Source organism: Encephalitozoon romaleae, chromosome VII (assembly GCF_000280035.1).
Source record: "Encephalitozoon romaleae SJ-2008 chromosome VII, complete sequence".
In the NCBI taxonomy this organism is placed as follows: Eukaryota; Fungi; Microsporidia; family Unikaryonidae; genus Encephalitozoon; species Encephalitozoon romaleae.
The window spans coordinates 190,021-204,533 of NC_024902.1; the positions used below are offsets into that span (position 1 = coordinate 190,021).

Genomic DNA, 14,513 nt, shown 5'->3' on the forward strand with positions numbered 1-14,513 from the left:
CATTTGAGATGTATAAGGTTGAGCCTATGCTTCCCAGTGATATCTTCTCACTGGACTGGGTGAATTTGGACGAGAAGTCCGAAAGCTTTCCATTAAGCTATTATCTCTATTATCTAGTCAACCACGGGGAGGACTGTATAGTCATTCCTTCTTTACCAGAATATAAAACTTCCTTTACATATAAGAGAAATGTGTGTGCATATATGATAGGGAAGTTGGAGGAGAAGGATGGGTTTATAAACGCGCATATCTCTGCAGTCTCAGTTGCCCCCTCTTATAGAAAAAATCGTTTCGGAAGGCTGTGCATGAGTGTTATAGAAAAAAGCGGAGATGTCTACAATGCGCATTTTGCCGACTTATACGTTAGAGAGGGAAACATAACAGCGATTGAATTCTACAAAAAATTAGGATATGCTGTTTATAGAAAGGTATTCAATTATTATGTCGACGGGGATGGAGAAAATGCTCTTGATATGAGAAAATCACTGAAGATGGACAGGAACAAGGTATGTATGGCGAGGGGGGCAGACATTCAAGCTTCCGAACTAAAATAACTGATTATTAAATATTGGACTATTAATCTTCAAGGTCTTTTTCGTGACTTAATACTGTAGTGTATTTTTCTCTTCTTATGCCCGGTTGGTCCCCTTTGTCACAGAGACTTTTTATATCTTACAAATTCATCGAGGCTTCCAAAGTTCTTTCCCTCATATACCAAATGGTCATCCACTGTAATGTATTCCTTACGATTGTATCCATCACGGTATATCATGCAAAGCTTTCCTGGGTACTTTTTACTGAAGCAGAAGCCATATCTTATGTAGCTTCCTCCTTGATTGAGATATTCCAGAAGTTTCTCTTCATCTTCGAAGTAATACTTATGGTTCTTTATATTCTTGAAGTTCGTGAGCATTTTTTTGGCCGTTCTAGATATAAATTCATCCAAGTCTTCATATGAATTTCCCTTGTAGTAATACTTTTCTGCCTCTTGTATCTTTATATGGACATATATATCACCAGATACTCTTAGAACCACCACAGGGGACCCATCTCTCCTACTTCTTCTTAAAAGCATAGAAGAAGAATTATCTTTGAGATATCTCTCGGATTCCTCACTGTTAAGGTCCTTAAACAAAGGATGTGTCATAAAGCGAGAGTGATGTGGCTTCTTTTTTTCAGAAGTTACGATGGTTGCTGTGTATGATAACAAGAAGTCATTCATATATTGGATTCTCACAGTTACCAGCTGGTTTAAGAAGAACTCTTCTTGTTCTCTGTTCTTTTTTATGTATATTGATGCAGATGTGGAATCTGAATTTAGAAGATAGTATGTGGTTCCACACTTTGAAATTCTTCCCTCTATCACTTTTCCAATTAGATCTGAGTCTGACCCTGTTAGTTCTCTGAAAATAAGGTGATCAGGAAGCCCGGAGTATATTGGTCTGTTGTTACTCAACAAAGTATTATAAACATTGATAGCCAGAGGATCATCATATTCTAAAACGTTGGAACCAAACATCCTAAGTACCTCTTTTTCGTTGTCTAATGCCTTCCTTATAGGATCAATAGTCTTTCCATTTATAGATTCTTTGCTACACAAATTTGTGCACAACTTGGTTGCAATGGTGTAGTTTTTTGGATGAACGGCTGTACAATCCAATATTTCATTCTCAGAAGCTCTAGAAAACATGCCAGGATGTATCCTAAGATATGTTGTGAGGTTGATGTATTCTTTCTCATTTTCACACAAATCTTGGAGATCCTCTAATTTTGCTACATATTTCAGGTTAGATAAATTATTCTTTAGAATATCACTTATTCCAAGAAATGACAACAAACCTTCCCTTCTTTTGTTGTTAAGGAGGTAATTTACATCTACTCCTGTTACTGATACTGCTGTTAGAATTCCCCTTTTTATAGTCTCAACCATTATACTTCTAGGCAGGGTTTCTTCCATATATACGATGCCCTTATTTAACATATCACTGTATTCGATTTCAGGACATTGTATAACCCTTGCTATGTTACAGCAAAATGAATAAGTGCCCTCAGCCTTCATTTGCCCAATTCTGTTCTCTACATAAAGAGGGTTCCATGGTAAAAGAGACTTCATTAAATATCTGATAGATGTACTGTATCCGCTAATTGCAGTGCAGCAAGGATCAAATTTCCCAATGAACTTCAGAAGTTCTTCTTCTTCTTCTTCCTTAACTGTTATACAATCAACCAGATCACCCTCAAAATTCACAATTGCAGCCTTGAGGTATTTCTTTTCCTTTGTGACACCACATACGTACGTCCCTTCCCCTTTGATTCCAATCGACCCATTCACTATTCTATCAATAGCTTCAATAAAAACACCTTTTTTCCTCTCCTCGAGTTTCATCTCCTTAAGAACCAAAGGTATAATCACGTCTTTGCTCGTTTTTTCTATCGAAGAGCGTACTATCCTTTCACGGCATCTATTCCAAAGGCCATCAGATGAAATATCGCTTAAATAGAAGTCTACCAGGCATCTTCTTATAATATCATCTCTTACCTCCAACCCGCTTTTCTCATTTCTCACGCCGTGATTCTTAAAAATCACATACAAAGCATTTTTAAACACAGGATGTAGGGAAATTCTTCGAACCAACTCAACTTCATTATCAAACCTTAAAAAGGAGGAAGTATCCAAAGGTTCATGGATTTTCTTCTTCATTCTTATGTTTTCACAAAAATCTTCTACAGAAAGCAATTCAGTTGGAAGCCCAAGGTCTTTGTTAAGATGTTTTTTATATCCAGAATACCATCCAAGAGCATGAATCCCTTCAATCTTTTGAAGGAGTTCATCGTCCCCATACTTTTCTTTCATCTTCTTCTTCACTCTTACGAATTCCTTGTATTCATCAAAAATGTCTACAATTTTGTATCCTTCTTCAATACCAACATCTTCAATTGAGTTGTGTAATAGCACAAAATGAATGTTGTATCCTTTTCCTAACAACTCAATAACTTTCCTAAGAGATTCTGGACTGATTTTCATGTTATTCGTTGCATATTCATACACTTTGTTCAAATCAACACTCTCATCTTCCGGCCCCGCATCGTCACCATTGGTTGGTTCTTCATGTAATTCATCTCCCTCACTTTCGAGAACGTATCCATACTCCTCCCCTGTGCCAAAAATTTCGAAGAACAAAGAGTCTTTATCCTCATAGTCAATGGAAGAAATGCTTTCTTCAGAAGTGGCATGATCATCCTCTTCAAAAAGGTCTTCGAGTACACGCTTTCGCACTACATGATGCCCCCTTCTGCTTATGTTTATCATTTCTTCCGAGCTGGAATCGTTCATTAAGGACTTCTTAAAAATGGTTTTAACAACAAAACATCCTAGGACACTAACTAACAAAAAATCCCTTATGTAAGAAGCAAACCCGCTTTTATTGTTTAAACACGGCTTTTGTCAAGTTGATTAAGAATATCGGCAAACTCCAGCAATGGATTCAATGTCCTAGGCTTCTCTTCCCATTGTTCTGGAAGAATCATCGATGATGTTGCTTCAAGAGCCGCAATGGAGGCTTTAGCAAAATTTTCAGTTGTTGAGGTGGCTCCAGAAGATATAGTGTAAAGATCTTTGATCCCTGCAAGCTCAAATATTTTCTTGTTGACACTTCCAGATATAATCCCCGTTCCCCTTGGTGCAGGAATCACTCGGACAATGGAGGTTCCACATTTTCCAGATCCCTTGCAAGAAATAGTGTGCGGTTTCCCTTGGTTTCCATCCCAAAGCCCTAACCTTACAGGCCTAATTGCACACTTGGCTCTAGCTATGGCTCCTCGAATTGCAGATGCAGCTTCTTTCGATGCCTTGGTTCCAATGCCAACATGCCCGTTTTCATCTCCAACCACGACCACGGCCTTTATCCTTGTTTTCTGCCCAGCTCTTGTCTGCTTCTGAACAGACTTAATAGATAATACCTCCTCTTTTATTGAGTTTCCACATAGCATGTCAACTATTTCTGGTTCACGGATCACATGAGAAAACTTAAATATTTGATCCAAAGACGTTATCTTAAACATCTTCACCAGCCTCCCAACTGCTGTTCTTGGTACCCATTCACTTTCCTCCTTCCTAGGAAATGGCCTTCCAGGATTTCTTTTTTCAGTACCTTCCATTTTAAGGGCCTACAAAAGAACAAAAAATTTGCTTGTGTATCATGGAGGCAGGAGTACGGAAATCAGCCCCTAGAGCATCACCATTATCTCATATCTAAATATTCAAAACGTTGAAATGTTTTGAATAAACAATAGGCATGAAGTGCAGAAAGGGTTGCTCAAAGGCTCTCTTATCTCTTTCCTTAACTCCGGCTGGGAGAACAATAGACAATTTTACTAGAGATATAAAACTAGTCAAGGATAATCCCACACTCCTCCAAACATTCTATGACTACATTTCTATAAAATACGGAGTTAAATGCGAGGTAGGAATTAGCTTAGTAGAAAGAATGGTTATGTCAGACAGCTTCAAACAGTAAGTGGAAGTAGACTTAACTTTAGACTTATGGACACAAATGATCCTACTAACGAGCTTGTAAACAAGAAAATTCTTTTATACAGATGGATAAACCCAGAGCATCTAGAACTTAGGAGTGTGAAGAGGAATATCTTGGAAGACATCTCCAAGGTGCTTAAATCCCTTCCTTTTCTCCAAACACCAACAGAAAAGATATCTTGCGTAATGGATGTCATGGAAAGATTGTGCAATTCAATTGGGAGGAACGAGGGACAGGATAAGATCCTCCCGTCCATTATCTATTGCATCATAAAGTCGTCGGTTCCTGACATATACCTAGAAACCAGGTTTATGGTTCTCTACAGGAGAAAGAACGGTGAGAGGTGTAAAGAGAAGTGTAATCATGAGCTTAATATCAAGGCCGATTGCGAATGTTTTTTCAACAAGACGTATGATGAGAAGGAAGTAAGCTATTATTTGACATCAGTACAAGCAGCAGTGGATTTCATAAGAAAAATGGAGTTTTATGACCTCAAGATAAGTGAAGGAGAATTCTATCAAAATATAATGGAGACAATAGAACTTGTGAGAGATATTTGAAAAGGGCTTTTTATCCATGTTTATGATTTCCCTTCATGGAGAGAGGTCTGACTGATGAAAAGCATAAGCTTTTTATAACCAATATTCCAACCAAAACTAGAAAGCAACTGGTCTATGAATTGCTCACCCAAGTATCAAAGATCAGCAATCTTTATTATAATCAAGACAAAGGATATTGCTTTGTAAGTTACGAAACTCATGAGGAATTGGATTATACCTACAAAGTTCTTCAGGGTGTCAAATTATATGGAAAAAGGCTATATTTCAGCAAGGTTGAAGAGCAGGTGAGAGTTGTGGTAAGAAACATAGGCCAGGAAATAGATGAGGTTTTTCTTTGGGATGTTTTTAGTAAGTTTGGGCCGTGCCATGTAGAAATAGACGGCGATGGCTTGGGCATTGTTGTATATAGAAGAAAGGACTCTGCTATCAAAGCCGTAGACACAGTAAACAGAAAGATTATAGGATATTCAGAGGTTTTTGTGGAGATTGATAAATAAGGTTATTAATACAATATTGATTTATAGTTGTTTAGGACCTAGTAAAAACTCACTCGTATGCATCTTCGTTTACTACATTCAGGCCAAAGCCTTCCTCTTTTTTTTTCCTTTCTGAAAACGCCTTTACAGCATTCATAAGGCATTCTCCGTAGTTTACATCACCGGCGTCTGTTGTGTTCAGTTTCAAGTCATGGCTCATGTCAATAGTTAAGGACTTGATCTGATCTATGAAGCCATCTATGCTTCGTGGCTTCAGAAAATAAGCGTCATGGTTGAGATACTCTTCTTGCTTTTCAAGCAGATTCTTGATTACATCATATTTTTGAAGCAGCTCTGAACCAGGGAAAGCCTCTTTAAAAGCATTGTATATTTTTTGAGACTTGGCTATTACACTGATAGCTTCATTTAGTCTTGATTTCAGATCTGTAAGTCCTTTGTAATCCAAATAAATCCTTTCCATCTCATGTTCTTGAAAGAAATTATTTATCTTACTAGGAAAAGCAAAAGGCTTTTCAGGTTCTAATATACTGTTTATGCCCTGGGACGCCTCTTTTGTATTAGAATGATGTTGAATTACTGGATTGTTATTATTGTATTCAATACTTTCCTCTTCTCTATGCACATTATAATTTCCTCTACCCTTTTCAACAAGATTCTCAGGTGAAGTTTTCTCAGAATTTGTATTGTAGAGAGCCCCCTCTTTGAACCATGGAGAGTTATCTGTTCTTTTCTGTAAATTAGCAGATTCTGATGAGCATGGTGGGGAATCCTCCGAAAAGAAGCTCCTAAATCCGTTAGGGGGCCAAGAAGGATGATGGCTTGGGCTAGTCTTATACTCCCCAGGGCTCATAGGAAAACCATCTCTTTCATTCTTAGATGAGGAAAAGTACTCGACGCTTTTTTTTAGATTCCTATTCCTGCGCAGAAACTCATCATATGGAATTCGAGGATCTTCATTTGATGAGCCAAACATCCATTGGTTGGAATTTTCAGAAACAGCTTCCTTTCTATCCATTCCAGGGCCAAACTGACCTGGATTCCGTATAGTATGAAAATAAGGCTGATGTTGGACTTGTTGGTTAAAGAATATGGGCGAGGGTTTCATTGAACTCTGCCCAGGATTTGTGTAATGTCTGTCAAATACCGAAGGATTCCCCAACCACTCGGTATTGAGACTTTCTCTATTTTGAGGAGGCTTTGAAAACATATTTGTAGGCCGGTCATGAAGACTTTGATGAGGAAAACCACTAATAGTGTCAGGAGCGGAAGACATGGGGAAACCCTGTACATTTTGTATTCTGGAAGAGTGGTTGTGCCCAAACATTGGATGGTTTAAGGGCCCAAAAGGCCCAGTGTTTGGGTATGTAGGCTTTCCTGAAAATGGAAACATATTCATATTTCCTGGATTTGAATATGGTGAGGAAGGTGGGTGGGCGAACTGTTGCGGATATTGTAAAGGGACAAATCCTCTTCCATTAAGTGTACTACTACCTGGAAGCTTGCTTTGCTGTATTTCACTAAAATTCATATCAATAGAAGACTTAGGCACATTTTCATCTTTAGACCTTCCATTGGTATTTCCTTCTCCATAATCAAAGCGGCTAAACTCAGAACCGAATCCTTGATTCGCATGTCTATATGACTGGGGTGATATGTCTTGCTGATACCCCCCTCTTTGCATATAAAAATGCCTCTGGTCAGGAACATTTTGAAAGCTCTTTCTGTTGACTGGGTTGTAAGGGCCCACTTCGGATTGAGGTCTCCTGAAAAACATAGGGTTTCTGGAATTATTAGGAAACCCCTCCCCACCTATCGCATGGACCATAGGGTCACAAAGGGAACCCTGGATGTTACACGAATTGGATCTTCCTCTAGTACTGCCCTCCATATCCCGGTCATTGAATCTGGAAATGTTATCCGACTCTTTAAGGCCATGGCTCCGACTTATTCCCATGATTTCAGATGGAACAAATCCTTTTTGCTTGCCAAAAAGATGTTTATTTTCTGTAAATAGCTGCTCAGACAATCTTCTTTCTCCTCTTTCAAAGCTGCCATTCCCGTGAGCATAATCTTGCTTTGTAGAAGTTGAAGTTTCTCCAGAAACATTTCCAAGTTCTTGGCCTTTAACAGTTTGAGGCTTAGCATATATATATGGCCCTCCTCGCTCTTGAGTATTTTTCTCTTTTCCATCACTTCTATTCCTATTACTCACAACTCTTTCGATCCTCTGAAATCTTTCGCCCATGCCTCTCAGGTACTCTTCTTTAGAATTGCTTTCTTCGTATATCCTCTGTTCGGCTCTTATGGCTGCCTCCTTAATTTGCACAGGTGTATATCCAGGGAATATGTTCGACTCCTTTAGCGCAATAAATAGCTTGAGAATCATCTGCTTCCTTTCTTCTTGAGATAACATAGGCTAAAAATATTCCTTTTTTTTATTATGTAAATTCGCTTTGATGCGGGGCGTTCTATCTGCGAAATTAAATAAATACTTCATGATATTTATGAGAGTGATGAAAATACAATAAGGTTTATAAAATTCAGGACAAGGTTGTTTTATTTAACATAAAGCCGTATGATATCTGGGAATACATCAGGTAAGGTCAATAACCTTCTCTAGATTTGTCCAATGGTTCTGCTTTTCCATATCCTTTGTTTTCAGAATTCTGTCTTTCACTCCCTTTAGAGAAATTAGGTTTATAAGGTGTTCCTTCAGGTCTATTCAGACAATTCTGTATAATGTCCTCGTGTTCTGTTATAATGGGCTTTAGCTTTTCTGTTGCAAAAGTGAATACATGCCCACTTTCGCTGGCAACAAGTAAAAGAATCTCAGTCCCAGTAAGAACATTCAGCTCATATGCCTTCTTCATTATTCCCCTCTTTCTTTTACTAAAGCAAACACTTCTTTTATTCTTTCCAGATATATATTCAAGTTTTATCTTTTTCTTTCCATGACTCTTTCCTCGCGGCTTTTCAAACATAATCGGATGCATTTGTTCCTGCACAAATCCCTGTGGCATCATTCCACCATTATGAAACTGAGGCATAGAGTGATTGTAATAGTTGTATTGCTGGTCAAATGTATAATTCATGTTCTGGGGTATCCAATGCGGATATGAAAACCCCTCCGGTATATTCTCATTAATTCCATATGAGGGAATATTATACTCTGCTTCTCCTCGAATCTGGGGGTTGCTCTGCTCTTCTTTCTTTCCATATTTTCTGTTCTCGTCCATTTACTTAAAGGGTCAAAATTCATCTTTCTAAAGAAAGGCCCATCCAATCAGGGCTTATAGGCTGCAAAAATAAGAGGATAATTTCATTCAGTCCCTGGCTGTAAAGGAGTCCTAGGGGCACATTCAGACCCCACAACTCAATCTTCCATTTTTGCAAAATGCTGAACTATATTATGTTTCGCTCTACCCTCGTTTATACTAGGGTTACAAATCCCCAGAGAATGTAAATTTTAATCAAATGCCCGCCATCCACTTCCGTTCTTTTTTCTTAGCAAATTATGCCCAGAGAATCATCATTCAAGGTCCCAACAGCATATATTTTGGTAGAGTCTATCTTAGTTCCAATGATCTTTAATCTAATCATTATATCCTTTGTTATTTCATTTTCTAGAAGAAAGTTTGGTATTTGATGGTTTGATATAAACACTGTTAGTGGTCCAACAGATGCAAAAACGCCCATTTTGTTTGTTTCAACGACATTTGCATCAATTATCTCGCCTTTAAATGGCTTTAGTGTAAGAGCCTTGTACTTGACAGTAAATATGGTTTCTCCTGTCAGGATGATTCTACTCTCACTTACCTCATCTATGCTGAGAACCATAACTACATACCCGCTAGAACTACATGATCCCTCAACCTTACTTAATAGGTATTCTTCTATAAGTGTTTGTATATTTGGGCCAAGATAGCTTGGACTCAAATGAATGTTTTGTACAAAGTCTCTCACAAAAAACATTTCTCCAAGGGTTTTCCTAACTACCCCTTAAAGCCGGATTATGCCAATGGGTGCATCAGGCAGGATTTTTCCTTTTTGACTATCTGTTTTAGTCCTAAAAATAACCCTAACACAAGCTACATTTTAATGATACATCACCATCTCTCTCTCCTTCTCTTTCAACCCACATTTCTTATAGAATTCTATATTCTTCAAGTCACATACAAGCGCAGTCTTGTAACATCCCATTTTCTTCGAAATCCAGATCAATGTTTCCAATATATCCTTTCCAATACCTTTTCCTCTCTTTTCCTTTAGGACAACTACATCTTCTATATGGCCTTTAGCAGCACATCCTCTGATAAATTTCTTTTCGATAAACAGCGTTCCACTTCCAATAACCTTTTCATCCTTTGGGTCGTATGCAACCACTATCTTATAACATCCATCTTTGCACAGAGACAGATACCTTTCTTCAAACTGCTTCTGTGTAACCACCCCGGGTTCAGTCACTTCATTTATGCAGTCAATAAATCCCTTATTATAGTCGCCTATATCAAGGCCCCTCAAAATGTATTTGTCCCTTTTTATAATTGGAATACCACGCATATTTAGGTTCTTAGAATCAATATTAGAAGTGCATTTATCATGTTTACAGGCACAAGAACCTCTGCTGTTAAAAAAACTATCTCCTAAGAACAACAGAGTTGTGAGTGTTGCAATGGTACCAATAGTCAACAAAATTTGATTTTTTCTCTTCATTTTCAAAATGTGGGTAATTTTTCTCCAAGGTTTTCAAAAACTCAACCTTTATATTTTTATTGGAACGCGTATAGGGGAAATGTATAAATGCTTCGAAGATTCTAATTGTATGAAACTGCCCCAGCTACTTATTGCGGCAAGTATTATGCTTCTAGTGACATTAATAATAATAGCTTGTGAAGTCCTTCTTAATAGATCTGAAGAAAGTGGCATTGTAAAGACCAAGTCACGAAATAATAATGCCCAAGATGAACACCAAACACCAGCCCAAAGGATAATTAGAGCATTGTTTAGAGTAATCACAGGCATGGCAGTAATAAAAGTTATAAAGGGTTTGCTCTTTCCAAATAACAGCAAGCCAGATGGAGAAAACCCAGAATCTTTACCAAGCGCTCCACCTCCCTACTCTGCACATCCTTCACATCACCTTCATCAATTTCCCCCACATTCCTCGCATCAACATTATAACTTTGGGCATACAAACCCTCTGGGCTACAACAGTGTTGTGAATCAAGAACATGAGAATTTCATTAAACGTTAGATTAGCAAAGATTATATAGAATGTTCTTTTCTCAAACTTTTTTTTCTAAATTTATTATCAAATTTTAAAAGAAAAATTTAAATGCCGTTATATATGAAACATTATGCGATTCTTACTAGTAATATTAATGTTAGCAGCTGCAGTCGTTCTTATAGTGACCATGACTATCGTCCTTGAGAATATAAATAGAAAGCCAGAGGATGAATTTTCCGACTCATTTGATGATTCTCCCTTCGACGAAGAGGAAGAATCCGGGAATTCCAAGAACTATTTATTCGAGTCCAGCTCCCAGCTTGAAGAAGTGGAGATAAAGGATGAATTTGTTAATAGTGTGCTGATAACAGAGTTGATGCATTAAATCACGTATAGTGATTCGTTAAAAGCGAAAAACAAAAAACTTTTAAAATGAAGTCCATTTTTGGAATATTTCTGTTCTAAATATTAAGTTAATATAGAATAACCATTCATCAAAATGGAATCTATACAAATTTAACTTAAAATAGAATTATTTCATTTCTCTTTAGAAGATCCATCACATCACTTAATGGAGCAACAAAGAAGTCTCCTTTGAACACCTCCAGCAATTCCCCATCAATCATTATTCCATCAACGTCAACGCAACAATAAAATCCAATAAACTCATTTTTTTTACAAAATTTTTGCTCTGGAACATATATGTCTCTTTCTTTCAGTAGGCCAATGTATTTTTCATAGAAAATAGTCTCTCTTTCAGATAAAAACGATCGATCTACGTACAGATTTGTACTTAGTTTCTTCAACCTAACCCGTATATATTCTTTGATAAAAAATTTTACTCTCTCTAGTTCTAGCTCATATACATTCCTCACTATAGTTTTACCTAGGGCTTTCATATCTCCGGCTCTTCTTGAAACTACATCTAGAAAGTGCTTCATTGGGCATGAAGCATATGGAAGCAATCTTTTTGCAGACTTCTCATTTTGGTATGCAAGGATGAGATCATTTAGTGTGGGTAATGGCATAGGAGGGGATCACAAATCAAAATGGTCTAGAGCCCTCAGAATGATTCTTGTGACACACGATAGAAAATTTCATCTGGATGAAGTGTTAGCAACAGCCGTGCTACTTAAAATATATCCAGATTCCGAGATAATCCGAACAAGAAATCCTGCCGTTGTACAGGGTGGAGACATAATATATGATGTTGGAGGTGTATTTGATCCCAAGACAAATAGGTATGATCACCATCAGGAATCATTTAATGAAACTTTCAGTTCAAATCATAAGATAAAACTAAGTAGCTCTGGACTAATTTATAAATATTATGGAGAAAGGTTTCTAGAAGTTTATGGGATTACTAGGACAGACGAGTACTTCCATAAAGCACTAGAAGAGATTTATGAAACCTATTTCATGTCTGCAGATGCAATCGATAACGGGTACGAAATTTTTGGAGAGATTGTTCCACGATCCCTTTCACATATTGTTGAATCATTCAATATCTTAAGCTTTTCTGGAAATGAGAATGATGAACAAAATAGAAGATTTCTAGAAGCTGTGCGAATTGTTTCCAGGGACTTAGATAATTTCATGCATACAATGATCGGCAGCTGGATTCCAAATTACAAGTATTTAGACAAATTAATTTCGGGCGTTGTTGGAGATATTTTGTGTGTTGACAGATATTGCTTTATTGATGTAGTTCCAGAAATAGAAAAGAAGTATAAGAAAGACATTAAATTTGTACTAAATGAAAGAGAGAACTCAGTGACAATTCTTGCCGTTCCTAAGGAAAGAAAGCATTTCAAGTCAAAAATCCCCTTAAAAAAGGAATGGAGGGGGCTTACTGGAAGCAAATTAGAAACAATCTCGGGAATTGAAGGATGCAATTTTGTGCATGCATCCGGTTTTGTAGGTTCCAATAAGACCATTGAAGGAGCCTTAGAAATGTGTAGAGTGTCAGCCGAGGCCTATTGCAGAGAAATAGACGTTCCTAGTAACTTAACTTAAAACCTTCACTAAGATCAGATCTAATGATTTGGTATATTATTAGAACTTCCATTTTAGTTAAATAAAGTTGATGGAATAAGGGATATACTAAATGGAAAAAGTTAATACCTGTAAAAAACGTAACTCTTCAAATGAATACACAAAAGGATATCACCGACTATATTCAAAACATTGAAAAGAAACTCGGCGAGATTGTGTCCTCAGAGGCCAGTAAAAAGCTTTTAAGTGCAGAGGAGTGGTTTAGAGAGAGGAAAATTAAAACTGACCAAAGGAATGTTGACGGTCAATTTTCGAAAGTTATAAAAAGCATTAGAAATCTTATGAAAGAGGCTAAAGAGCTTCTTGAATCGATAAGAAATGGCGAATTCTCATTATATAGAAAAGATATTTTTAATAAGTATAATAAAGAAATCAAAAAGGTAAAAAATGCGCTAGAAACATATAAAGATAATATTTGCTCATATAGAGACTCAAAACACTACTGCCAAGGAAAAACAAAGGTAGGTGTTTCATGCGTCGATCAAAGGAAACAAATTGCCTCCACTTGTTTGTCTGTAGCTGTAGATCTTGAAAATACCTTTGTAAAACCTGATCCTGATACTGATATCAGCACCACTCAAACAGACGTTTACGAGTTTTTAGTTCAGAAGTATCTATTAAGTAACCCAAAAAGTACGGAATCACAGCATAACTCTTCTCTAAGTAAAACTGAACCCACATACTGTATATCCGAAGGAAGCATCGAATCTCCTCCCTTAAAGAGGAAAAAATCAGCGAGCTGTATCTCCGAAAAAATAGGCAATCCTGGAATATTGAAGGTGACGGAATCTCCTGGTATAGTAAATGGTGCTACTAATTTTAAAGTCTTCAAGAAAGACTATTTTCTTCTACTTTTCTGCATTATATCTTTAGGATTAATGGCATTTCTAGGTATTACTAAAAAGGTTGAAGCATCTGAAAAGATATTAGGGATTGCAAAAAAGGTAGCATATACTATCTCGATTCTTGGGCCGATTCTACATGGAAGATGGATACTAACAAATGAAGATTATAATAGAGGAATAGTTGAAGTATTAAGTAAAAACTGGAATGTAATTGGATCCATGTTTCCCATGCTTCTTGTGCTTAAGAAGGATAGTCTAAGAAAAACATTTGAGGGAAAAGCATCTGTAGAAAGCTATGGAGCAATGGTGGGTATGAGCGTAATCATGATGTGTAGCCAAACCTTCTCAAAAAGAGATAGGAAGATACATGGGAGACAAATGAATGTATTTGTAATCGGAAATATATTGATGGGAATGGCATATGTGAACAATTTCATTGCACTCTCTGCTAGAAGTGGACATAATCTTGTTCTTTTTGGACATATCATATTTGGACTTATTCTATGTTTCATGATTATTATAGAGGGAGGAGACAGAATGGAAGATACTAAAAGCAAAGGAATGGAGTGGACAGTTATATTTCAATGGATTATGAGCTGGATATTTGTTATTTTTGGGTTTCAAAATCTCGAATCATGCTATTTTCACTATACTAAGAATACAATATAATATCATAGCAGCACTACTTTAAATAAACTAGTTATTTAATCACATGACTTAACAACCACCTCAGTGAAATGCAAAGAGCAAAGATAGTTCCATTCCGAAAACTCTAACAGAGGTTGGGCTAACTT

The 14,513-nt window shown here is 37.0% G+C and overlaps 13 protein-coding genes across 13 annotated transcripts; 6 read left to right on the top strand and 7 right to left on the bottom strand.

Moving 5' to 3' along the window:
• Positions 1-8: 8 nt before the first annotated feature.
• Positions 9-554, top strand: EROM_071600 (ribosomal-protein-alanine acetyltransferase; the record flags this gene model as incomplete). Its single annotated transcript, XM_009266633.1, has 1 exon — positions 9-554. The coding sequence occupies one exon, from the start codon at positions 9-11 to the stop codon at positions 552-554; it is 546 nt and encodes a 181-aa protein (XP_009264908.1).
• A 98-nt stretch (positions 555-652) lies between these two features.
• On the bottom strand, positions 653-3,334 carry EROM_071610 (transcriptional accessory protein; the record flags this gene model as incomplete). The annotated part of the gene is made up of 1 exon (XM_009266634.1): positions 653-3,334. One exon carries the CDS (start codon positions 3,332-3,334, stop codon positions 653-655), a length of 2,682 nt encoding a protein of 893 aa, XP_009264909.1.
• A 95-nt stretch (positions 3,335-3,429) lies between these two features.
• On the bottom strand, positions 3,430-4,158 carry EROM_071620 (40S ribosomal protein S2; the record flags this gene model as incomplete). The annotated part of the gene is made up of 1 exon (XM_009266635.1): positions 3,430-4,158. The coding sequence occupies one exon, from the start codon at positions 4,156-4,158 to the stop codon at positions 3,430-3,432; it is 729 nt and encodes a 242-aa protein (XP_009264910.1).
• A 137-nt stretch (positions 4,159-4,295) lies between these two features.
• EROM_071630 (hypothetical protein) lies at positions 4,296-5,095 on the top strand (the record flags this gene model as incomplete). The annotated part of the gene is made up of 2 exons (XM_009266636.1): positions 4,296-4,513; positions 4,540-5,095. 2 exons carry the CDS (start codon positions 4,296-4,298, stop codon positions 5,093-5,095), a joined length of 774 nt encoding a protein of 257 aa, XP_009264911.1.
• A 35-nt stretch (positions 5,096-5,130) lies between these two features.
• Positions 5,131-5,592, top strand: EROM_071640 (putative RNA-binding protein; the record flags this gene model as incomplete). The annotated part of the gene is made up of 1 exon (XM_009266637.1): positions 5,131-5,592. One exon carries the CDS (start codon positions 5,131-5,133, stop codon positions 5,590-5,592), a length of 462 nt encoding a protein of 153 aa, XP_009264912.1.
• Positions 5,593-5,641: 49 nt separating this feature from the next.
• EROM_071650 (hypothetical protein) lies at positions 5,642-8,005 on the bottom strand (the record flags this gene model as incomplete). The annotated part of the gene is made up of 1 exon (XM_009266638.1): positions 5,642-8,005. The coding sequence occupies one exon, from the start codon at positions 8,003-8,005 to the stop codon at positions 5,642-5,644; it is 2,364 nt and encodes a 787-aa protein (XP_009264913.1).
• A 190-nt stretch (positions 8,006-8,195) lies between these two features.
• On the bottom strand, positions 8,196-8,828 carry EROM_071660 (MADS domain-containing protein; the record flags this gene model as incomplete). The annotated part of the gene is made up of 1 exon (XM_009266639.1): positions 8,196-8,828. One exon carries the CDS (start codon positions 8,826-8,828, stop codon positions 8,196-8,198), a length of 633 nt encoding a protein of 210 aa, XP_009264914.1.
• Positions 8,829-9,096: 268 nt separating this feature from the next.
• On the bottom strand, positions 9,097-9,564 carry EROM_071670 (DNA-directed RNA polymerase II subunit E'; the record flags this gene model as incomplete). The annotated part of the gene is made up of 1 exon (XM_009266640.1): positions 9,097-9,564. One exon carries the CDS (start codon positions 9,562-9,564, stop codon positions 9,097-9,099), a length of 468 nt encoding a protein of 155 aa, XP_009264915.1.
• A 123-nt stretch (positions 9,565-9,687) lies between these two features.
• On the bottom strand, positions 9,688-10,305 carry EROM_071680 (glucosamine phosphate N-acetyltransferase; the record flags this gene model as incomplete). Its single annotated transcript, XM_009266641.1, has 1 exon — positions 9,688-10,305. One exon carries the CDS (start codon positions 10,303-10,305, stop codon positions 9,688-9,690), a length of 618 nt encoding a protein of 205 aa, XP_009264916.1.
• A 7-nt stretch (positions 10,306-10,312) lies between these two features.
• Positions 10,313-10,846, top strand: EROM_071690 (hypothetical protein; the record flags this gene model as incomplete). Its single annotated transcript, XM_009266642.1, has 1 exon — positions 10,313-10,846. One exon carries the CDS (start codon positions 10,313-10,315, stop codon positions 10,844-10,846), a length of 534 nt encoding a protein of 177 aa, XP_009264917.1.
• Positions 10,847-11,340: 494 nt separating this feature from the next.
• EROM_071700 (hypothetical protein) lies at positions 11,341-11,847 on the bottom strand (the record flags this gene model as incomplete). Its single annotated transcript, XM_009266643.1, has 1 exon — positions 11,341-11,847. The coding sequence occupies one exon, from the start codon at positions 11,845-11,847 to the stop codon at positions 11,341-11,343; it is 507 nt and encodes a 168-aa protein (XP_009264918.1).
• Positions 11,848-11,887: 40 nt separating this feature from the next.
• Positions 11,888-12,835, top strand: EROM_071710 (hypothetical protein; the record flags this gene model as incomplete). The annotated part of the gene is made up of 1 exon (XM_009266644.1): positions 11,888-12,835. One exon carries the CDS (start codon positions 11,888-11,890, stop codon positions 12,833-12,835), a length of 948 nt encoding a protein of 315 aa, XP_009264919.1.
• Positions 12,836-12,966: 131 nt separating this feature from the next.
• EROM_071720 (hypothetical protein) lies at positions 12,967-14,388 on the top strand (the record flags this gene model as incomplete). Its single annotated transcript, XM_009266645.1, has 1 exon — positions 12,967-14,388. The coding sequence occupies one exon, from the start codon at positions 12,967-12,969 to the stop codon at positions 14,386-14,388; it is 1,422 nt and encodes a 473-aa protein (XP_009264920.1).
• Between the last annotated feature and the right edge of the window lie 125 nt (positions 14,389-14,513).